Below are 24033 nucleotides of genomic sequence, written 5' to 3'. Positions count from 1 at the left end.
TTAACCGGCCATCATTAATGGCTAATCAAAACAACACAGTTTGTAAAGCAGAGGATTTAAACAACATCGTTTTCCATGGACGGGAAAACAAAAATATTTTTATTTTCCAGAATCTTGTGGCTTATATATATATATATATATATATATATATATATATATATATATATATATATATATATAGATTTATCATTTTACCGTCATCTTAATCTCTCCGGTTTCTTCCTTCTCCGGATCTCCTCTGAATCTCCGCCATCGACAGGTTTCTCCAGCTTGCTCACCGCAATCGGCTAAGCCTCAAAATCTCGAAGTCAGCTTACCTTAGTGTCGGATAATCAATTCTTCCTTACCAGGTATAAATGGTTCTTGAAATCAACCATTTTGCTATTTTTTTCCTGGTATTTAAAAATTTATGCCCATAATAATCAAATACAGAAAGAATTGATTGTCCAACGTTGAAAGCATTGATTGTCCTTACCATTTATGAAATCAACCAGAATGCATTTAAAAATTTATGCCCAAAATAATCAGATACAGAAGTGGAATTCATCCATAAAACTAAATATCTTCTCAATCTTTCATAAGTGTATACAAAACCAGTGTATCTTTCGATTGCATGCTTTAAACAATATGCTACATTCACTACTGTTTCGATATTTTCGTCTCTCAACTTACTCTTTCCTCGCTATTCACTATTGGACTATTTTAAAATTATGCTTTCTATTCACAATTATGTTATTAACCCCCAACTGATGCTCACCCCTAGTTAGAGAGAAGACAACATGAGAGAACAACTTAATTAGTTTCTTTACATATCTTCTCCCTAAAAATATTAAATATCTATGATACTTCTCTCTATATTTGGTTATAGAGAAGAGGAGAGTATGAGAAAAGAAACTTCATGTCTTAATTTTATCAATTATTTGATACCTAAAAATTGAAGTTCAAATTCTACTTCTCTACTGATTATTTTGATAGTTCTCTCTATATAAAAGAAGACTAAGAACAATATGTTAATAACACTAACTATCTCATGAGAACAGAATGAGGGAAAAAAAACCAAATTCCTCACTATGACCTGCACATACATACCCATAATTGTGCTTGCAATAATTATTTGAACAAATCAGTTGTCATTAGTTTATGTATTCTTAAGGTAGCCAAAAAAATTATCACTGTACCTTTATTTGCATCTATTTCCTTCCTCTTCAAGCAGCCTATGGTAACTGATCCTCTTGATGATTGTTTGTACTGCATAATCAATTTTTGGCTTGATTGCTTGCATACTGTAAAATGTCTACAATTATTTCAATTTTTCATGAAATATAGCTTTGGAATGATATGAACGGAAATAATGTGTTATTACCTCTTGTTTCCAGATTTTTTCTCTTCTTGTGCTTCAATGTTTTTCTCTCCTTGTGTTTGAATGTAAATGTAAGGATTTCACCACAGGACATGAATATTTATAGGCTTTTAACCAAGTTGACATCTATTGGAATTCGAAACAACATGTATTCAGTAGGCGGGAATTGTAGCCAAATCTTGTGTATTATCAATTTACTTTAGATCAAAGATGTAAAATCATTATTTTTTTTAACATGCTTTTTTTGGAACTTGTAATGTACATGGAACGTAGCTCAAGGTTCTTATTATATACATATATTATATATTATTATTATTATATATGTGTACGTACATAAATGTATATATTCAAATATGCAAAATCAAAAATCATTGGGAAGTCAAATCAGTTACAGGCATGCTTAAACTTCTAGCCATGTGTTTCCTAATACTAATGTGAACACAATAAATGCTTTCATACTTTGCTAATCTATCAAAATGTCAACGTATTGAATGGGCGGGATTTTGAGCCAAAAACATTAGGCTTTTTTATATATAGGATTTATTGGGTCTTTATAATGGTCCGAGTTTGCTTAAAGAGAGTTTACTTGTCACTTGAGCTATCTTATTGGATTACTGTATTGTTTTGTTATTTATTTATTAAGTATAGTATAGTAGAGTCTATTTAAAAGGTCAATGTTTCTACATTAGAATTCAAACATGTGGCATTTCATTTGGAAGAGCCATAACAGTCACCTGAGTTAAAGATTGGACGTTAGGTCCAACTCTTGGGAACATTGATTGATATCGCCAACGGTAGCATCTCATCTTACGACTATAATGCCTATTGAATAAGGGTTATGAGGGTTACAGTGGGCGTTGGGGGTTATGAGGATGATAAGGATTATGCGCTACAAGCTATTTGGAGGGTTCACTACTTTCTAAATTTAAATATATAATTTTTTTATCGTGAAAAAAATAATGCTTTTATATGAACTAGTAATTGACCCGTGCGTTGCACGGATGAAATATTAGTAATATTGTTGTAAAACTTCGGAGAGTAATTTAAATATTCTTAATTAAAAGAATAAAAATTTAAAAGGAATTATATTAATATAAGCTGAATAATTGAATTAAAAAAAATTAAAGATTTACACGTAAGTAAATTAATAAATAATTACTCATTTTGTTTAAATTGAATGCAAATAATTAAAAAGTTATAAATTATTGAAAATTTCATGATACACAACGTTGATTGTTGATGTACAAATTGAACTTAGATTCATTATAATTAATATTTTCAAATCATCTAGATTATTAATCCAAGAAGGAGCAACGTATAACTGACAATATACAATCACTAATCTCTTTAGTAGCAATCTGACATGTGATACTGATAACATTATTTTATTATTTCTTGAACTATTTTAGTATTCAAATATTATTTTGAACCTATATACAATAATTTCTTGACTCTATTTAGCAATATGTGTATACATGACAATTCATTTCGAAAAATCATAACTCACTCATCATAAAATGTGTGTATGTATATATATACTTATATTTGAGAGTTCCCCTTATCTACCATTGATTTCTAATCCAACGGCTGAAAATTTATAATATAACATTTGGGTTTTATTTTCTTTCCTATACTTTTTTTTTTTTTTTTTTTCTGTCTCACGACCTCCGTTTTTTTTTTTTGTTCCTCACTGCCTCATCCTCACACTCACGCCCTCACTGCCTCATCCTCACACTCACGCCCTCACTTCCTCAATCCCTCAGCCAATCTGCAGGGTATCTGTCCATCAGCGTCTCAGTCCCTGGCCTAACCAGAGTCACCGCCGTCACTCGATACATCGCCCTCATGCTAAAGCTTCAAGCCGCAGGTCACGCACTCCGATGGTCGCCAGCCGCACCCCGCCGGTCACACCACTGCCTTTCCTCAACCACTGTAAATTCAACAACTACACTTGCTTGTTCTTGCAATATGCATCAATTTTTATCTATTTTTTCAAATTTCTTTGTTTCCAACTTGGATCTGCACTTTTGTACTCATCTTTAATTATTCATATTTTTCTGAGAGCAATCAATAAAGCAAAAATGAAAAAATGGTTGAAATTCTTAATATAAGCCTGTTTATTTGTTTCAATATGATTTTAATATGAAGAAGTATCAAATTTATTTGCTAAACATTCAAACTCAAGTTGTGGTTTTGATTATCCTTAATTGATAAGCAGTTCTTTTGTCGGAGCCTATGATTTTCCTACATAAGTTTGGTAATATTTATCTTAGCTTCTTGATTTTGAGTTTTAAATATACTTTTCCTCTACCTTGTGCAGAAAGGTTTTAAAGAAACAATTAGCTCTACTGTGGATTACATATGCCATAAAGGTAAGAAACCATACAGTTTTAGTAATTGTCAATACCTGAGTTTGGTGTCTTTTGTATCCTCCTGCACTATAATTAATTCATAAAGTAAGATAGTGTTTAACATTGACGTGTTATTTTACTTTTGCTACAAAGAAAAAGACTTCATGCTCTGCATTTCTGGCGAGAAGCAGACTAAGAATGAAAAACTATATTCTTTTCAAATTTCAATAACTGGTAATATCAATAGAGTAATAGAAAGAATAAATATAGCGGTATTCCATTAAAATAACAAAAAGCAAATAGGAATTAAATTGTTCTAGCAGTTTTAAAAAACATATGTGTTTCAGAATAATCTCCAGGTCACCAAATCAAAACCCAAAAATAACATTTCTTTTAAGAAGAACCAATTTTAGTCTCTCTACAATAGCTTTTCCTTCTTGATTCCATCAATTTTTCCTTTCGTCAAGTTCTGAGTTGAAGAAAACTAATCGAGTAGATAACATTTTGTTAAAGGACTAAATTATGGTTATCCTTCCTTTGATACTTCTTTGCATCCTTTGTTAGGACTGTTAACTTCATCACCTGCAGATGCTTCCTCATTGAAAAAACTGTTAGAGATAAGCAAACAATGTTAGCTATATCGTATTACCATATCTTATACATCATCGAAGTTTTCTTCAATCATCTTTGAAATAAGATCCTTTTCTTAACTAATATCCAGTGTAGAACAATAGGCAGAAACAATATGTTCATCATTTAAGACTCACAACAGTAAATGCAGATACAGGGTTGTGATGATTTTCTTTCTTGATTGAAACCTTAAATACCATTGCATTTCCAATTAAAGTCTCCATTGCAGAGGGAACTTCATTTTGTTCCTATTAGGACATGATTTTAAATCTGAATATCTAAGAGAAAAATAAAAAATATGTCTGATACTGTGTTATATTACTTAATATGTATGGAGTAGTAAATAATTATCCCATTGTAATTTGAGTGCAAAGCAATAGCTGGCATGCCAAAAATTCTGAGCATTCCCTGTCCCAAAGTAGAAAAGGGGCACCACCTGTTGAACCAAATACCCTTAAAACTAACTTGTATTTGATTCCAACCTTTGGCCATCCATAACGCATTTGTCCTCTGTAAGTTTTTTTATTGCATCTAGTTGAATTGCATGATATACAGAACCAATCACCACTGCTATCAATGCCATTAATGCTTGCAGGTACATAAAAATCTCCAGTCAGCAAATATTGGCATGTGGTAAGTAAATAGAGTTAAAACAATTAGATTTTAAAAAAAAATTATTTATTTACCTCAGTTTGCTGGTAGAGATCTGAAATTGTACTTATCACAACAGAGCCAGAGATAAAATCCTTAAGCCAGTGTTTTGGGATACCATGGAATTAGTACTAATACTTCTCATAGGACTGCTTTCTTTTTGCAATCTGTTAACCAAACAGTTGACCATTTTATTTGAAATAATAGTTTTTAATTGAAATGAATGTTTATTTTAACCAAAAAAAATATTTAAGTAATAACAAAAGAATCTGTAAATCTGTAAATACTAAATAAGTATATGAACTAAAAAAAGGAATCTGTAAATCTGTAAATTTACCAGTTCGTCATGAAACAGGGACTCTTTGGTTTTGCTTGTTGATCCTCCATGCATTTCAGGGATTTCGTAGGTTCTTACCAACCTAACCCTGATTGCCCTCTCCTTGTGTGGAGAGGGCATATCTGAGAGGCAATTGGCTTTCCGATTTGTAATCTATTCGTTTGGACAATTGGCTCATTGGATTTCCGATTTGTAATCTATTTATAGGGAATTTACATTGTTTACTTACATTACTTACACTCAGTATTAATTGTATGTTTTTAACTACTGTAGATAGTGCTAAGGACCTTGTAGTCCAGTGGCATCAAACCCTTCCCTTTATACGGGAGGTGGTGGGTTCGAGCCTTAGTGGAGGCAATTCTGACTCTTGTGCTTCAATAGGTTGAGAAAAGTAGTTATAGAGTTAGTAGTATTCAAAAAAAAAACTACTGTAGATCATAAAATAAATTAAATATCTGTTTGGACTGTTACATTTTCCAATGAGAGTAATTAAATTAAATTAAATACAAAAATACTAGATGCACTCCCAACTTTTACTCCCACTTGTGTTCAAATTTGATTGGAGGATGAAACAAAAAGGAATGGATAAACACATGACCCCCTATTAAATTGATCAATCAAAGCATGCCAACTCATATGGAGTAAAAAATGGGAGTGTGAATTGGGAGTATATGTAGAATTACTCAATTAAATATCTGTTGGGACCTTTCAATTTTGGGCTATTTACTCTTAACAGGTTTCATAGGCGGGAAAATTTTTCAATGTTTCATTTTGCTTTATTATATATTTAGGATTTTAAGACATGTTTCACCCATTGTATATTTTTGTGTAGCAGTAATGAACTTTTCTCGTAAATCAAAAAATATATAACAAGTTTCTTAATAAATAGTTTTAGCATATGGGTTCGAATCCTACTAAGAAGTGTGTTATGATTTTGTTACATTTTAGATACGTACTAATGTTTAACATATTAAAATATTTGAGAGGTTCATAATTTACTTATCTATCAAAACTTAGTAAGGCACATTTTTTTTGTTTTCATTTATCTCGTTTTTTCTGGACCAATGCAGGCGTAATGAGACCCGACCCTGCATAGAGCATCGCTTACGACCCGATCCAATCCATACCCCGTTTAGAAAAATCTCAAAAAAATCAGCCTGGCAGCTATGGCTGCTTATCCATCGCCACTGAATTTTCTTTCTCCTTCAGTACATCTCTACTTTTACAATCCACTCTTACCAACCCATTCTCCTACAAGTTTCAGAACTCTAAGGTTCAAACTCTACTGTTCTTCTCAAACAACCCACTCTGAAATAAGATACACCACTCCCACAAGGAAGAAGAGAAAGCCTAGGGCAAGCTTCCTAGAAAAAATTCAAGAAAAATGGTCTGTAAAACCCACTTCCTCGAGACAAAGCTTCCCTTGGCAAGAACAAAAATCGGAGCTAACAGTTGAAGAAATTTCAGAGCCTGGGCTGCAATTTTTTGCGAATGGAATTGAAAATGAAGAAGAAAAAGTAGAAGTTAGTGACTCAGTGAGTAGTAGTAATTCAAGAATTGAGGTAAAGCTTCCTCCCTGGGCTCATGGAGCCCTGCCCAGAGAACATTTGTTTAGTTCTGATGCTAGAATTTTAGAAGATACTGAGGAGGAAAGGATAAATGTTAGTGGATTTATTGAGACTTTCGAAAATGATGATTCTGATAGTCGCTTTCAAGACCTGAAAGCTTTAGTTGAAGAGGTGAGTTTTGATTCTGAAGTGGTTGAAACTGATAAGTTTGATGCAAAATTTACCTCAAATGGTATTATTTCACAAAAAAGTGAAACGTTGGTTCAAGGCTTTCCCTTTAGTGGGAATTTCTCTAGCACTGTTCAAGAACCCAATTTTGATGGTGAAAGTGAAGATGAAGTTAAACTTGAAGGATTTCAGACCTACAAAGGCACTTACTTAAAAGAGAACTCATCTAAGGTTTTTAAAAACTCTGTCAATGTTAGGGGCTTGAATGATCCTAATGATTTGTTGAGATTGCCTTGGGAAGGAGACAGTAAATATGCAAGGAAAGAGAAGCTAGGAATGAGCAATACACAGGTAGCAGAGAAATCAATACCTGAGCTTGAGCTGAAGAGACTTAGAAATGTGGCGTTGAGGATGTACGAAAGAATAAAGGTTGGAGCAGCTGGTATAACACAGGCATTGGTGGATTCTATTCATGAGAAATGGAAGGAGGATGAGATTGTGAAATTGAAGTTTGAAGGTCCTCAGTCACATAACATGAAGAGGACACATGAGATGCTTGAGGTAAATGCTCATTTGTAGTGCAGTGTTTCCAGTTTTAGTTTGCAATTTATAACTTAAATTAATGTTAAAAATTTTTGTTGTTTCTTCCTTATGACTTGCATAGTCAAATATTGATTATTTTGTTGTTTGCTGTTGAGAACTCACTAGGATTCTATTGGTTTGGAACTTTCTTTTTCCCTTGTTTCTTATTATAATATGAATGTTTTGGTTATGCTTTCCAATTGGTCAGGCTAAAACAGGAGGATTGGTGATTTGGAGATCAGGCAGTTCAATAGTGATATACAAAGGACTATCATATGCATTTGATTGTGTAAAATCATTTGTTAAACAAAATAAAGCTAATTTGGATACATTAGAATTGTCTCGAGATTCGGTGGATAACAGTGGAATTAAATATTTGAATGGAGTACATGGAACATCAAAGTCTTATTCGAATAGTCTAACAGAAGAAGAAAAGATGGATTTAAGTGAGCTCAATCTTCTTTTGGATGAGCTCGGCCCGCGTTTTGAAGATTGGAATGGTCGTTATCCTCTTCCCGTGGATGCAGATTTATTGCCTGCTGTTATTCCTGGATATAAACCTCCTTTCAGACGTCTCCCTTATGGTGTTAGACAGAATTTAAGAGACAGAGAAATGACATACTTTCGTAGGACAGCGCGAGGGATGCCCCCACATTTTGCGCTAGGTATGCCTAGAATTTTTTCCCCTTTACCTAAGAAACAAACATTAAGGGCATGAATTATCCTCCTTTTAGCTTGTTAACACATTTTATTTTGCATAATCCATCAGGAAGAAACCGAGAGCTGCAAGGTCTGGCTGCTGCAATGGTGAAGCTATGGGAAAGAAACGCTATTGCAAAGATTGCCATCAAACGTGGTGTGCATAATACATGCAATGAAAGGATGGCAGAAGAACTCAAGGTTAATCTGAAAATCAACTCCCCTAACAAATAAGACCTGCATAGATACAGATATCATGAAGTGGCATTGGCTCCCCCTCTCCCTCTCCTAGCAAGAAAACAATCCATAAAATTGAAGTGGTGAGGAAGAGAGAGTGAGAATTAAAATGAAGCAATAACTTTTTTCCTTTTTGTTTTAAAAAAAAAATTGAAGTTATCTATTTTTCTAGGGTTTATCAGTCTGGAAAAATGTCTTCAAGATCCATTTCTTGCTGATGATTGATTAACTTGTTCATCAGGTGTTGACGGGAGGAACACTCTTATCTCGTAATAAGGACTATATAGTCTTTTATAGGGGTAATGACTTCTTGGCACCGGCTGTTACAGAAGCGTTAAAAGAAGCAGAGACACGGAATACTCTTCAACAAGAACATGAAGAACAAGCACGACAGGCAGCAGCAACCTCTATTGTTTCAAACCGTAGGACTGCTAAAAGGCCATTGGTTGCAGGAACCCTTGCTGAGACCATAGCAGCAACTTCACGCTGGGCTAACCCACCCAGTAATCAAGAGATAGAGAAAATGATGAAAGATGCAGCTGAAGCTAGGCATGCTACTCTGATCAGATTTCTTGAATACAAGCTGGCTCTTGTAAGTTGCTGTTGCTTAAATGTGTAGGTTAGCTTAGAATGCCAGTGAACTGTTTTTAGTACTTTTTGATGTCTGCAGGCAAATAGGAAAGTGAAAAAGGCGGAGAGGGCTTTACAAAAGTTGCAGAAGAATCTGGAACCAGCTGAGCTGCCAACTGATTTGGAAACGTTAACTTCTGAAGAGAGGTTTTTATTCCGTAAAATGGGTCTGAGCATGAAACCTTTTTTGGTTCTAGGTAACAGAGTACTGCTGCAACCATCTAGTTTGCTTTCAAGGGTAGAACACGTCACTCAATTTTGTTTTGTTTGTATTCAGGGAGGCGAGAGGTTTTTGATGGCACCATACAAAACATTCATTTACACTGGAAGTACCGGGAGTTGGTAAAGATCAATGTAGAACGAAAAACCTTTCCACAAGTGAAACATTTTGCAATTAGCCTTGAGGCTGAAAGTGGCGGGGTTCTAGTATCTATTGACAAAACTACTCGAGGCCATGCAATTATCCTCTATCGAGGCAAGAATTATCAGCGACCCAGTGAATTCAGACCTAAAAATCTTCTAACAAGGAGGCAGGCATTGGCACGTTCAATAGAACTTCAAAGAAGGGAGGTACTTAATGTTGTGTTATTTTTCTATAGTATTTATTGTGTTAGGTCTCATTATTTGGCCGCTATAAATTGATCACAAATCTGTTTATTTATGCATTCCAGGCATTAAAACATCATATATTGGAGTTGAAGGATAAGATCGAGAATATGAAATCCGATCTGGTACATTTCCTCGTATTTTCTTGACAAGTGATACAGCATTTGGATCAGTGTCATTTGTTGCTCTAAATAATAATAAATTCTGCCGATAAATGTATAGGATGAAACGAAAACTGTGAAGGAGATTGATGAGGAGGCCTTGTACTCTCGGTTAGAAGCATTTGCTGATGACGAGGACATGGAAGAGGTGAGTGCCCCTTTTCCATTTCCCCTTAAAAGTTAACTTAAAGCTTCTCATCCAGGTTGACCTTCTTGAGCCTGTATCACATTTTCTGGAAGCTGCTCGTGTGAACTTGGCTCCTGAAAATTTAACTGTGCCTGAGATGCACAGAGCTGCCAACTTTTATTGTGTTCCACTTCAGGTAGTGTGCCAAGGTTGTGCTTATTGTCTTAAACCACTACTAGACAACTTTAATCACATAGGTTATATCTCTATCATTGTCATATTTCATCAATGGATGGTTGTGTTGATACTACAGGAAAATGTAATCTTTGCCTACATTGATCCATTCTATATATTATATTAATCCTGATACTTTACTACAAGCGGAATTGCATGGAAGCAGACACATACATATACATATATTATTAGGGAACTAATTTTATGATCCGATAAGTCATTTAATTCCAGGTAATGATCAGACCATAGGAATATCTCTAGTTTTCTATATCCAGAGCCAGACACAACACTTAAAAAGCAAAAATAGAGTACTATGTACTTTTTATTGCTTGTTTGTTGATTTTTTAATCTATTCCTAGGACAAACTGACAAAGCCAACACTTATCCTGTTTGCTGAACTATGAACTGAGCATTTTGTTCTTGGATAATTGAATGTGAAAGGACATTATGATTTTTTCTTGCTAGTGTTTTGTAATCTGTTACTCAATTTTTTTTTTTTTTTTTTTTTTTTTTTGCTTCATTTAGGACTTCACTCCAGCCGGAAGATAGGATGTGATCATGGTCTGATCATGCAGTTTTTTGAGGGAATATGAATTCCAAATCCATTTTTCTTCCTTCCATTTATTTAAACTTTATTTTAAATGCAATTGTTTGTGGGACTGGCCACTATGAAGTTGTTTGGTTGGTTGAGGTTGATTGATGGTATAGGGGAGTGGAAGAAATGGTTCACACATCCTTTGGTTGAGGTTGGAAGTGACTAAGTGAGAGACAGTCATGCTGGTAAATGTTTAGTAAGTGGAAACTTAATGTCATTTAGAATCTTAATTTAAGACAATTTTGTCATGGGAATTTTTTTTATTTTTTATTTTATTTTATTTTATTTTATTTTATTTTTACATTCCTCTAGGGTAAGTAGCAATATAAAATGACATATGCCTCTATAGAATGGAGTTGCAGTTCCTAACACCTGCATGTAAAAGAAAGCTCTATATTTTATCTAATTTTGGCATAATCCTGTCCAGTGTCCACCTGCATGCAGTTCCTAACACCAGCTGTTATCAGGGTGGTGCCATAACTGTTTACATAGAGCCGTATTCAATAACTTGTAGGCTAATAAATAGAGATTGGATTGAGCTGGTCAGCTATAGGTAACCTGGTTTATTTCCTTGTGGTCCTTTGCTGACTAGGGCCACATGGCGGGGTTTACTCACACTCGAAAGGGTTGTGGGGTTTCCCTTGTCATCCAAAAAAAATTGGATTGGATTCCCTCTTATTTCGTGGATTTGCTATTGGGTACCTTAACAAGGTTAGAATTGTTTTCAAAAAAAAAAAAAACAAGGTTACAATTGGTGTCTTAGCAAGGTTTTTAGCAGACATAGTGATCATTCATTTACTGGAGTGCTTTAAGTGGGCATGAAAAGTGGATGATGGTTTTGACGGTGGAGGTTGTGAAACCAAATTTTGGACTTTTGGGCTATTAGGTTCTTTACAAACAGAGGTAGGGATACTGCTGGAAACTAGTCATCTAGATTCAAGAGTTATGGTTTCAGAAGAGTAGTATTTTTACGAGTTGGATTCTATCGAGAAAGTGAGAAACTGTTACTTGCACTGTTTTTGGGTCTAGTTGAGCAAGCTTTTAGCTTAAGTTTTGATACTTGAATTCAATTCCCGAAAATAAAATAGATGTTAAACACTAAATAAATTTAGTCTCTCAAGAGCAGAAATCTCAAAATTCTTAAGAAATACTCCTCCTGTCCCAGTTTATCAGTCTTACTTATTATTTATGGGTCAAACCAACTCTTTCTTCTTTGTTTATTTTCTTTATTATTTTTTACTTATTTTTAAATTTGATTTTTTGTGTTTAATAGTACTTTTAGTGTAGTTTCTACTTTCTAAATATATAAATTTTGCATATTAATATTAAATTTAATATTATGAAAAAATGAATTAAAAATAATTTCAGTCAAGCATGTTAACCGAACCGGACACATAAAATTGGACGGAGGGAGTATATGTATAAAGCTGGCGTCATTTGACAAAATCGAATGCTTCGAAATGAAATACAAATACTAGCGCGTGTTGAGGAGCCGATGCAGAGTTTCTTTGAAAAATTAAAGCTTAACCCATTGGCCCATTTTCCGAAGTCTATGCTGCTTTGAGGAAAATAGTTATGACATTCTCAGGATAAATATTAATTTTTTTTTGGTGAGGATGATAAATATTAATATTTCAAGACAGGTATGATTTCATCATAATAACTTTTGTATTTTGTGTCTTCGACTTATTGTTGTTTGTGCGGAGTGTACTAATGTGAAAGTGGCTTTGGACATTTTGCCTTTTTTCTGTACTAAGCATTATGTCTTCTTGGATGCAAAGAACTATGTCTTGGACCCAAACTTTAATTCTTTATAATTTTTTAATTTTAATTTTTAAAACCTATTGATCTTGTGAAGAGTATTGTAAATTTACTACGTTATACTAACTGGGTTTCACACCTCAAGGATTTGTATTGGAAAAATGAAGATAAGAGCGTCACCAGATCAGATCAATATATTTCAAGGATCTCTTCAATCAATGTGGACTATACATTTATACAGTGAAGGTATGCTCAGATCATTATGACATTCCATGTGTTGGGTAGTCACTACTGCATCAACGTGTGATATGAAAAACACAAAAAGCTTGAAATTAATCTGATACGCTGACCTTGTGCTCTACACTGCCCTGTTAAGTCTATATAGTACATGCTTGTTAAAACTCTACTATAATATTCCATTTGAATGAGCAGTTAGGCAGAATTCTCTAGNTTTTCTGTCTCACGACCTCCGTTTTTTTTTTTTGTTCCTCACTGCCTCATCCTCACACTCACGCCCTCACTGCCTCATCCTCACACTCACGCCCTCACTTCCTCAATCCCTCAGCCAATCTGCAGGGTATCTGTCCATCAGCGTCTCAGTCCCTGGCCTAACCAGAGTCACCGCCGTCACTCGATACATCGCCCTCATGCTAAAGCTTCAAGCCGCAGGTCACGCACTCCGATGGTCGCCAGCCGCACCCCGCCGGTCACACCACTGCCTTTCCTCAACCACTGTAAATTCAACAACTACACTTGCTTGTTCTTGCAATATGCATCAATTTTTATCTATTTTTTCAAATTTCTTTGTTTCCAACTTGGATCTGCACTTTTGTACTCATCTTTAATTATTCATATTTTTCTGAGAGCAATCAATAAAGCAAAAATGAAAAAATGGTTGAAATTCTTAATATAAGCCTGTTTATTTGTTTCAATATGATTTTAATATGAAGAAGTATCAAATTTATTTGCTAAACATTCAAACTCAAGTTGTGGTTTTGATTATCCTTAATTGATAAGCAGTTCTTTTGTCGGAGCCTATGATTTTCCTACATAAGTTTGGTAATATTTATCTTAGCTTCTTGATTTTGAGTTTTAAATATACTTTTCCTCTACCTTGTGCAGAAAGGTTTTAAAGAAACAATTAGCTCTACTGTGGATTACATATGCCATAAAGGTAAGAAACCATACAGTTTTAGTAATTGTCAATACCTGAGTTTGGTGTCTTTTGTATCCTCCTGCACTATAATTAATTCATAAAGTAAGATAGTGTTTAACATTGACGTGTTATTTTACTTTTGCTACAAAGAAAAAGACTTCATGCTCTGCATTTCTGGCGAGAAGCAGACTAAGAATGAAAAACTATATTCTTTTCAAATTTCAATAACTGGTAATATCAATAGAGTAATAGAAAGAATAAATATAGCGGTATTCCATTAAAATAACAAAAAGCAAATAGGAATTAAATTGTTCTAGCAGTTTTAAAAAACATATGTGTTTCAGAATAATCTCCAGGTCACCAAATCAAAACCCAAAAATAACATTTCTTTTAAGAAGAACCAATTTTAGTCTCTCTACAATAGCTTTTCCTTCTTGATTCCATCAATTTTTCCTTTCGTCAAGTTCTGAGTTGAAGAAAACTAATCGAGTAGATAACATTTTGTTAAAGGACTAAATTATGGTTATCCTTCCTTTGATACTTCTTTGCATCCTTTGTTAGGACTGTTAACTTCATCACCTGCAGATGCTTCCTCATTGAAAAAACTGTTAGAGATAAGCAAACAATGTTAGCTATATCGTATTACCATATCTTATACATCATCGAAGTTTTCTTCAATCATCTTTGAAATAAGATCCTTTTCTTAACTAATATCCAGTGTAGAACAATAGGCAGAAACAATATGTTCATCATTTAAGACTCACAACAGTAAATGCAGATACAGGGTTGTGATGATTTTCTTTCTTGATTGAAACCTTAAATACCATTGCATTTCCAATTAAAGTCTCCATTGCAGAGGGAACTTCATTTTGTTCCTATTAGGACATGATTTTAAATCTGAATATCTAAGAGAAAAATAAAAAATATGTCTGATACTGTGTTATATTACTTAATATGTATGGAGTAGTAAATAATTATCCCATTGTAATTTGAGTGCAAAGCAATAGCTGGCATGCCAAAAATTCTGAGCATTCCCTGTCCCAAAGTAGAAAAGGGGCACCACCTGTTGAACCAAATACCCTTAAAACTAACTTGTATTTGATTCCAACCTTTGGCCATCCATAACGCATTTGTCCTCTGTAAGTTTTTTTATTGCATCTAGTTGAATTGCATGATATACAGAACCAATCACCACTGCTATCAATGCCATTAATGCTTGCAGGTACATAAAAATCTCCAGTCAGCAAATATTGGCATGTGGTAAGTAAATAGAGTTAAAACAATTAGATTTTAAAAAAAAATTATTTATTTACCTCAGTTTGCTGGTAGAGATCTGAAATTGTACTTATCACAACAGAGCCAGAGATAAAATCCTTAAGCCAGTGTTTTGGGATACCATGGAATTAGTACTAATACTTCTCATAGGACTGCTTTCTTTTTGCAATCTGTTAACCAAACAGTTGACCATTTTATTTGAAATAATAGTTTTTAATTGAAATGAATGTTTATTTTAACCAAAAAAAATATTTAAGTAATAACAAAAGAATCTGTAAATCTGTAAATACTAAATAAGTATATGAACTAAAAAAAGGAATCTGTAAATCTGTAAATTTACCAGTTCGTCATGAAACAGGGACTCTTTGGTTTTGCTTGTTGATCCTCCATGCATTTCAGGGATTTCGTAGGTTCTTACCAACCTAACCCTGATTGCCCTCTCCTTGTGTGGAGAGGGCATATCTGAGAGGCAATTGGCTTTCCGATTTGTAATCTATTCGTTTGGACAATTGGCTCATTGGATTTCCGATTTGTAATCTATTTATAGGGAATTTACATTGTTTACTTACATTACTTACACTCAGTATTAATTGTATGTTTTTAACTACTGTAGATAGTGCTAAGGACCTTGTAGTCCAGTGGCATCAAACCCTTCCCTTTATACGGGAGGTGGTGGGTTCGAGCCTTAGTGGAGGCAATTCTGACTCTTGTGCTTCAATAGGTTGAGAAAAGTAGTTATAGAGTTAGTAGTATTCAAAAAAAAAACTACTGTAGATCATAAAATAAATTAAATATCTGTTTGGACTGTTACATTTTCCAATGAGAGTAATTAAATTAAATTAAATACAAAAATACTAGATGCACTCCCAACTTTTACTCCCACTTGTGTTCAAATTTGATTGGAGGATGAAACAAAAAGGAATGGATAAACACATGACCCCCTATTAAATTGATCAATCAAAGCATGCCAACTCATATGGAGTAAAAAATGGGAGTGTGAATTGGGAGTATATGTAGAATTACTCAATTAAATATCTGTTGGGACCTTTCAATTTTGGGCTATTTACTCTTAACAGGTTTCATAGGCGGGAAAATTTTTCAATGTTTCATTTTGCTTTATTATATATTTAGGATTTTAAGACATGTTTCACCCATTGTATATTTTTGTGTAGCAGTAATGAACTTTTCTCGTAAATCAAAAAATATATAACAAGTTTCTTAATAAATAGTTTTAGCATATGGGTTCGAATCCTACTAAGAAGTGTGTTATGATTTTGTTACATTTTAGATACGTACTAATGTTTAACATATTAAAATATTTGAGAGGTTCATAATTTACTTATCTATCAAAACTTAGTAAGGCACATTTTTTTTGTTTTCATTTATCTCGTTTTTTCTGGACCAATGCAGGCGTAATGAGACCCGACCCTGCATAGAGCATCGCTTACGACCCGATCCAATCCATACCCCGTTTAGAAAAATCTCAAAAAAATCAGCCTGGCAGCTATGGCTGCTTATCCATCGCCACTGAATTTTCTTTCTCCTTCAGTACATCTCTACTTTTACAATCCACTCTTACCAACCCATTCTCCTACAAGTTTCAGAACTCTAAGGTTCAAACTCTACTGTTCTTCTCAAACAACCCACTCTGAAATAAGATACACCACTCCCACAAGGAAGAAGAGAAAGCCTAGGGCAAGCTTCCTAGAAAAAATTCAAGAAAAATGGTCTGTAAAACCCACTTCCTCGAGACAAAGCTTCCCTTGGCAAGAACAAAAATCGGAGCTAACAGTTGAAGAAATTTCAGAGCCTGGGCTGCAATTTTTTGCGAATGGAATTGAAAATGAAGAAGAAAAAGTAGAAGTTAGTGACTCAGTGAGTAGTAGTAATTCAAGAATTGAGGTAAAGCTTCCTCCCTGGGCTCATGGAGCCCTGCCCAGAGAACATTTGTTTAGTTCTGATGCTAGAATTTTAGAAGATACTGAGGAGGAAAGGATAAATGTTAGTGGATTTATTGAGACTTTCGAAAATGATGATTCTGATAGTCGCTTTCAAGACCTGAAAGCTTTAGTTGAAGAGGTGAGTTTTGATTCTGAAGTGGTTGAAACTGATAAGTTTGATGCAAAATTTACCTCAAATGGTATTATTTCACAAAAAAGTGAAACGTTGGTTCAAGGCTTTCCCTTTAGTGGGAATTTCTCTAGCACTGTTCAAGAACCCAATTTTGATGGTGAAAGTGAAGATGAAGTTAAACTTGAAGGATTTCAGACCTACAAAGGCACTTACTTAAAAGAGAACTCATCTAAGGTTTTTAAAAACTCTGTCAATGTTAGGGGCTTGAATGATCCTAATGATTTGTTGAGATTGCCTTGGGAAGGAGACAGTAAATATGCAAGGAAAGAGAAGCTAGGAATGAGCAATACACAGGTAGCAGAGAAATCAATACCTGAGCTTGAGCTGAAGAGACTTAGAAATGTGGCGTTGAGGACGTACGAAAGAATAAAGGTTGGAGCAGCTGGTATAACACAGGCATTGGTGGATTCTATTCATGAGAAATGGAAGGAGGATGAGATTGTGAAATTGAAGTTTGAAGGTCCTCAGTCACATAACATGAAGAGGACACATGAGATGCTTGAGGTAAATGCTCATTTGTAGTGCAGTGTTTCCAGTTTTAGTTTGCAATTTATAACTTAAATTAATGTTAAAAATTTTTGTTGTTTCTTCCTTATGACTTGCATAGTCAAATATTGATTATTTTGTTGTTTGCTGTTGAGAACTCACTAGGATTCTATTGGTTTGGAACTTTCTTTTTCCCTTGTTTCTTATTATAATATGAATGTTTTGGTTATGCTTTCCAATTGGTCAGGCTAAAACAGGAGGATTGGTGATTTGGAGATCAGGCAGTTCAATAGTGATATACAAAGGACTATCATATGCATTTGATTGTGTAAAATCATTTGTTAAACAAAATAAAGCTAATTTGGATACATTAGAATTGTCTCGAGATTCGGTGGATAACAGTGGAATTAAATATTTGAATGGAGTACATGGAACATCAAAGTCTTATTCGAATAGTCTAACAGAAGAAGAAAAGATGGATTTAAGTGAGCTCAATCTTCTTTTGGATGAGCTCGGCCCGCGTTTTGAAGATTGGAATGGTCGTTATCCTCTTCCCGTGGATGCAGATTTATTGCCTGCTGTTATTCCTGGATATAAACCTCCTTTCAGACGTCTCCCTTATGGTGTTAGACAGAATTTAAGAGACAGAGAAATGACATACTTTCGTAGGACAGCGCGAGGGATGCCCCCACATTTTGCGCTAGGTATGCCTAGAATTTTTTCCCCTTTACCTAAGAAACAAACATTAAGGGCATGAATTATCCTCCTTTTAGCTTGTTAACACATTTTATTTTGCATAATCCATCAGGAAGAAACCGAGAGCTGCAAGGTCTGGCTGCTGCAATGGTGAAGCTATGGGAAAGAAACGCTATTGCAAAGATTGCCATCAAACGTGGATGGGAAAGAAACGCTATTGCAAAGATTGCCATCAAACGTGGTGTGCATAATACATGCAATGAAAGGATGGCAGAAGAACTCAAGGTTAATCTGAAAATCAACTCCCCTAACAAATAAGACCTGCATAGATACAGATATCATGAAGTGGCATTGGCTCCCCCTCTCCCTCTCCTAGCAAGAAAACAATCCATAAAATTGAAGTGGTGAGGAAGAGAGAGTGAGAATTAAAATGAAGCAATAACTTTTTTCCTTTTTGTTTTAAAAAAAAAATTGAAGTTATCTATTTTTCTAGGGTTTATCAGTCTGGAAAAATGTCTTCAAGATCCATTTCTTGCTGATGATTGATTAACTTGTTCATCAGGTGTTGACGGGAGGAACACTCTTATCTCGTAATAAGGACTATATAGTCTTTTATAGGGGTAATGACTTCTTGGCACCGGCTGTTACAGAAGCGTTAAAAGAAGCAGAGACACGGAATACTCTTCAACAAGAACATGAAGAACAAGCACGACAGGCAGCAGCAACCTCTATTGTTTCAAACCGTAGGACTGCTAAAAGGCCATTGGTTGCAGGAACCCTTGCTGAGACCATAGCAGCAACTTCACGCTGGGCTAACCCACCCAGTAATCAAGAGATAGAGAAAATGATGAAAGATGCAGCTGAAGCTAGGCATGCTACTCTGATCAGATTTCTTGAATACAAGCTGGCTCTTGTAAGTTGCTGTTGCTTAAATGTGTAGGTTAGCTTAGAATGCCAGTGAACTGTTTTTAGTACTTTTTGATGTCTGCAGGCAAATAGGAAAGTGAAAAAGGCGGAGAGGGCTTTACAAAAGTTGCAGAAGAATCTGGAACCAGCTGAGCTGCCAACTGATTTGGAAACGTTAACTTCTGAAGAGAGGTTTTTATTCCGTAAAATGGGTCTGAGCATGAAACCTTTTTTGGTTCTAGGTAACAGAGTACTGCTGCAACCATCTAGTTTGCTTTCAAGGGTAGAACACGTCACTCAATTTTGTTTTGTTTGTATTCAGGGAGGCGAGAGGTTTTTGATGGCACCATACAAAACATTCATTTACACTGGAAGTACCGGGAGTTGGTAAAGATCAATGTAGAACGAAAAACCTTTCCACAAGTGAAACATTTTGCAATTAGCCTTGAGGCTGAAAGTGGCGGGGTTCTAGTATCTATTGACAAAACTACTCGAGGCCATGCAATTATCCTCTATCGAGGCAAGAATTATCAGCGACCCAGTGAATTCAGACCTAAAAATCTTCTAACAAGGAGGCAGGCATTGGCACGTTCAATAGAACTTCAAAGAAGGGAGGTACTTAATGTTGTGTTATTTTTCTATAGTATTTATTGTGTTAGGTCTCATTATTTGGCCGCTATAAATTGATCACAAATCTGTTTATTTATGCATTCCAGGCATTAAAACATCATATATTGGAGTTGAAGGATAAGATCGAGAATATGAAATCCGATCTGGTACATTTCCTCGTATTTTCTTGACAAGTGATACAGCATTTGGATCAGTGTCATTTGTTGCTCTAAATAATAATAAATTCTGCCGATAAATGTATAGGATGAAACGAAAACTGTGAAGGAGATTGATGAGGAGGCCTTGTACTCTCGGTTAGAAGCATTTGCTGATGACGAGGACATGGAAGAGGTGAGTGCCCCTTTTCCATTTCCCCTTAAAAGTTAACTTAAAGCTTCTCATCCAGGTTGACCTTCTTGAGCCTGTATCACATTTTCTGGAAGCTGCTCGTGTGAACTTGGCTCCTGAAAATTTAACTGTGCCTGAGATGCACAGAGCTGCCAACTTTTATTGTGTTCCACTTCAGGTAGTGTGCCAAGGTTGTGCTTATTGTCTTAAACCACTACTAGACAACTTTAATCACATAGGTTATATCTCTATCATTGTCATATTTCATCAATGGATGGTTGTGTTGATACTACAGGAAAATGTAATCTTTGCCTACATTGATCCATTCTATATATTATATTAATCCTGATACTTTACTACAAGCGGAATTGCATGGAAGCAGACACATACATATACATATATTATTAGGGAACTAATTTTATGATCCGATAAGTCATTTAATTCCAGGTAATGATCAGACCATAGGAATATCTCTAGTTTTCTATATCCAGAGCCAGACACAACACTTAAAAAGCAAAAATAGAGTACTATGTACTTTTTATTGCTTGTTTGTTGATTTTTTAATCTATTCCTAGGACAAACTGACAAAGCCAACACTTATCCTGTTTGCTGAACTATGAACTGAGCATTTTGTTCTTGGATAATTGAATGTGAAAGGACATTATGATTTTTTCTTGCTAGTGTTTTGTAATCTGTTACTCAATTTGTTTCTTTTTTTTTTTTTTTTTTTTGCTTCATTTAGGACTTCACTCCAGCCGGAAGATAGGATGTGATCATGGTCTGATCATGCAGTTTTTTGAGGGAATATGAATTCCAAATCCATTTTTCTTCCTTCCATTTATTTAAACTTTATTTTAAATGCAATTGTTTGTGGGACTGGCCACTATGAAGTTGTTTGGTTGGTTGAGGTTGATTGATGGTATAGGGGAGTGGAAGAAATGGTTCACACATCCTTTGGTTGAGGTTGGAAGTGACTAAGTGAGAGACAGTCATGCTGGTAAATGTTTAGTAAGTGGAAACTTAATGTCATTTAGAATCTTAATTTAAGACAATTTTGTCATGGGAATTTTTTTTATTTTTTATTTTATTTTATTTTATTTTATTTTATTTTTACATTCCTCTAGGGTAAGTAGCAATATAAAATGACATATGCCTCTATAGAATGGAGTTGCAGTTCCTAACACCTGCATGTAAAAGAAAGCTCTATATTTTATCTAATTTTGGCATAATCCTGTCCAGTGTCCACCTGCATGCAGTTCCTAACACCAGCTGTTATCAGGGTGGTGCCATAACTGTTTACATAGAGCCGTATTCAATAACTTGTAGGCTAATAAATAGAGATTGGATTGAGCTGGTCAGCTATAGGTAACCTGGTTTATTTCCTTGTGGTCCTTTGCTGACTAGGGCCACATGGCGGGGTTTACTCACACTCGAAAGGGTTGTGGGGTTTCCCTTGTCATCCAAAAAAAATTGGATTGGATTCCCTCTTATTTCGTGGATTTGCTATTGGGTACCTTAACAAGGTTAGAATTGTTTTCAAAAAAAAAAAAAACAAGGTTACAATTGGTGTCTTAGCAAGGTTTTTAGCAGACATAGTGATCATTCATTTACTGGAGTGCTTTAAGTGGGCATGAAAAGTGGATGATGGTTTTGACGGTGGAGGTTGTGAAACCAAATTTTGGACTTTTGGGCTATTAGGTTCTTTACAAACAGAGGTAGGGATACTGCTGGAAACTAGTCATCTAGATTCAAGAGTTATGGTTTCAGAAGAGTAGTATTTTTACGAGTTGGATTCTATCGAGAAAGTGAGAAACTGTTACTTGCACTGTTTTTGGGTCTAGTTGAGCAAGCTTTTAGCTTAAGTTTTGATACTTGAATTCAATTCCCGAAAATAAAATAGATGTTAAACACTAAATAAATTTAGTCTCTCAAGAGCAGAAATCTCAAAATTCTTAAGAAATACTCCTCCTGTCCCAGTTTATCAGTCTTACTTATTATTTATGGGTCAAACCAACTCTTTCTTCTTTGTTTATTTTCTTTATTATTTTTTACTTATTTTTAAATTTGATTTTTTGTGTTTAATAGTACTTTTAGTGTAGTTTCTACTTTCTAAATATATAAATTTTGCATATTAATATTAAATTTAATATTATGAAAAAATGAATTAAAAATAATTTCAGTCAAGCATGTTAACCGAACCGGACACATAAAATTGGACGGAGGGAGTATATGTATAAAGCTGGCGTCATTTGACAAAATCGAATGCTTCGAAATGAAATACAAATACTAGCGCGTGTTGAGGAGCCGATGCAGAGTTTCTTTGAAAAATTAAAGCTTAACCCATTGGCCCATTTTCCGAAGTCTATGCTGCTTTGAGGAAAATAGTTATGACATTCTCAGGATAAATATTAATTTTTTTTTGGTGAGGATGATAAATATTAATATTTCAAGACAGGTATGATTTCATCATAATAACTTTTGTATTTTGTGTCTTCGACTTATTGTTGTTTGTGCGGAGTGTACTAATGTGAAAGTGGCTTTGGACATTTTGCCTTTTTTCTGTACTAAGCATTATGTCTTCTTGGATGCAAAGAACTATGTCTTGGACCCAAACTTTAATTCTTTATAATTTTTTAATTTTAATTTTTAAAACCTATTGATCTTGTGAAGAGTATTGTAAATTTACTACGTTATACTAACTGGGTTTCACACCTCAAGGATTTGTATTGGAAAAATGAAGATAAGAGCGTCACCAGATCAGATCAATATATTTCAAGGATCTCTTCAATCAATGTGGACTATACATTTATACAGTGAAGGTATGCTCAGATCATTATGACATTCCATGTGTTGGGTAGTCACTACTGCATCAACGTGTGATATGAAAAACACAAAAAGCTTGAAATTAATCTGATACGCTGACCTTGTGCTCTACACTGCCCTGTTAAGTCTATATAGTACATGCTTGTTAAAACTCTACTATAATATTCCATTTGAATGAGCAGTTAGGCAGAATTCTCTAGGCAACATGGCAATCAAATAACTAAATTGTTCCTGTGATATGTTTTGAGTTTTGCATCGAAAATTTGATAATAATGGTCTGCTAAAACTGATTCCTAAAGTTATTGTTATAATAATAGTCTGTTAAAATTGATATTTGATTACTAATCTGACATGAACCCGCCGTCCTATTGTAGGATCAGAAGGGATTTCCTGATGAATTATTTGCCGTAAAGATGTATGCATTGTGAATTATTGGCCGTAAAGATGTATGCATTGACAACTGAGATGCCAAGACTACCCACCGGTAAATCTAAATCTAAGCGGCTGTCTAATAGACTTGCCATCATCCAGTGAAGAATATGGTCTTGGCTTCTGAAATTCTGTTTTTTTTCTTTTGGAGGCAATTTTGAGTGGTTTCAAACTACTCTTTGACCATCTCTCTAATATAAGGGAGTTACTAATTGGGTAGTCTGTTACTGAAAATAACATTTCTTTTATGTGTTAGAGTCTTGAAGATTAGAAGCATGGCTTGTTTTAAATATGAGACTGACCCTTATGGTAGTGAATTATTATTATTCTATGAATATGAACATTCAAGTTGTGTGAATGATTATTATTTGATGAACATTCAAGTTTTGATTTACGAACAAAATAAAAAAATTATCTCAATATATAATAAAAATAATTATTCATGCCCGGGTAATAGGACAATTATTTGTTCTAA

At 34.5% G+C, this 24033-nt stretch overlaps 2 protein-coding genes and 1 long non-coding RNA gene across 10 annotated transcripts; all 3 read left to right on the top strand.

Moving 5' to 3' along the window:
* The first annotated feature begins 223 nt into the window (after nt 1-223).
* On the top strand, nt 224-11190 carry LOC116026653 (CRM-domain containing factor CFM3, chloroplastic/mitochondrial-like). 3 transcript variants are annotated; one of them, XM_031268001.1, is made up of 11 exons: nt 224-350; nt 3124-3292; nt 3681-3732; nt 6400-7626; nt 7856-8312; nt 8417-8547; nt 8825-9175; nt 9254-9410; nt 9491-9783; nt 9885-9944; nt 10042-10425. In XM_031268001.1, exons 4-11 carry the CDS (start codon nt 6496-6498, stop codon nt 10162-10164), a joined length of 2703 nt encoding a protein of 900 aa, XP_031123861.1. In that variant the 5' UTR covers nt 224-350; nt 3124-3292; nt 3681-3732; nt 6400-6495; the 3' UTR covers nt 10165-10425. The 3 variants fall into 3 exon arrangements, with proteins under 3 accessions (XP_031123861.1, XP_031123862.1, XP_031123860.1); XM_031268002.1 differs by lacking the exon at nt 224-350 and adding an exon at nt 10867-11190 and having other exon boundaries at nt 3043-3292; nt 10042-10128; XM_031268000.1 differs by lacking the exon at nt 224-350 and adding an exon at nt 4937-4974 and having other exon boundaries at nt 3043-3292.
* A 1991-nt stretch (nt 11191-13181) lies between these two features.
* On the top strand, nt 13182-21372 carry LOC116026652 (CRM-domain containing factor CFM3, chloroplastic/mitochondrial-like). Of its 6 annotated transcripts, none has more exons than XR_004099868.1 (11): nt 13182-13431; nt 13820-13871; nt 16539-17765; nt 17995-18451; nt 18556-18728; nt 19006-19356; nt 19435-19591; nt 19672-19964; nt 20066-20125; nt 20223-20484; nt 21049-21372. XR_004099868.1 is itself a non-coding variant. In XM_031267998.1 (11 exons), exons 3-11 carry the CDS (start codon nt 16635-16637, stop codon nt 21070-21072), a joined length of 2733 nt encoding a protein of 910 aa, XP_031123858.1. In that variant the 5' UTR covers nt 13182-13431; nt 13820-13871; nt 16539-16634; the 3' UTR covers nt 21073-21372. The 6 variants fall into 6 exon arrangements, 4 of the variants coding, with proteins under 4 accessions (XP_031123858.1, XP_031123859.1, XP_031123857.1 ...); XR_004099869.1 differs by having other exon boundaries at nt 20223-20497; XM_031267998.1 differs by having other exon boundaries at nt 20223-20309.
* A 1077-nt stretch (nt 21373-22449) lies between these two features.
* On the top strand, nt 22450-23934 carry LOC116028024. Its single transcript, XR_004100047.1, has 2 exons — nt 22450-23125; nt 23504-23934. It is a non-coding gene; the product is annotated as an uncharacterized LOC116028024 (long non-coding RNA).
* Nucleotides 23935-24033: the final 99 nt, after the last annotated feature.

The sequence above is a fragment of the Ipomoea triloba genome, chromosome 8 (assembly GCF_003576645.1).
Source record: "Ipomoea triloba cultivar NCNSP0323 chromosome 8, ASM357664v1".
NCBI lineage: Eukaryota > Viridiplantae > Streptophyta > Magnoliopsida > Solanales > Convolvulaceae > Ipomoea > Ipomoea triloba.
The sequence above is the reverse complement of the archived record's forward strand: the minus strand, read 5'-3'. Positions and strand labels throughout refer to the sequence as shown.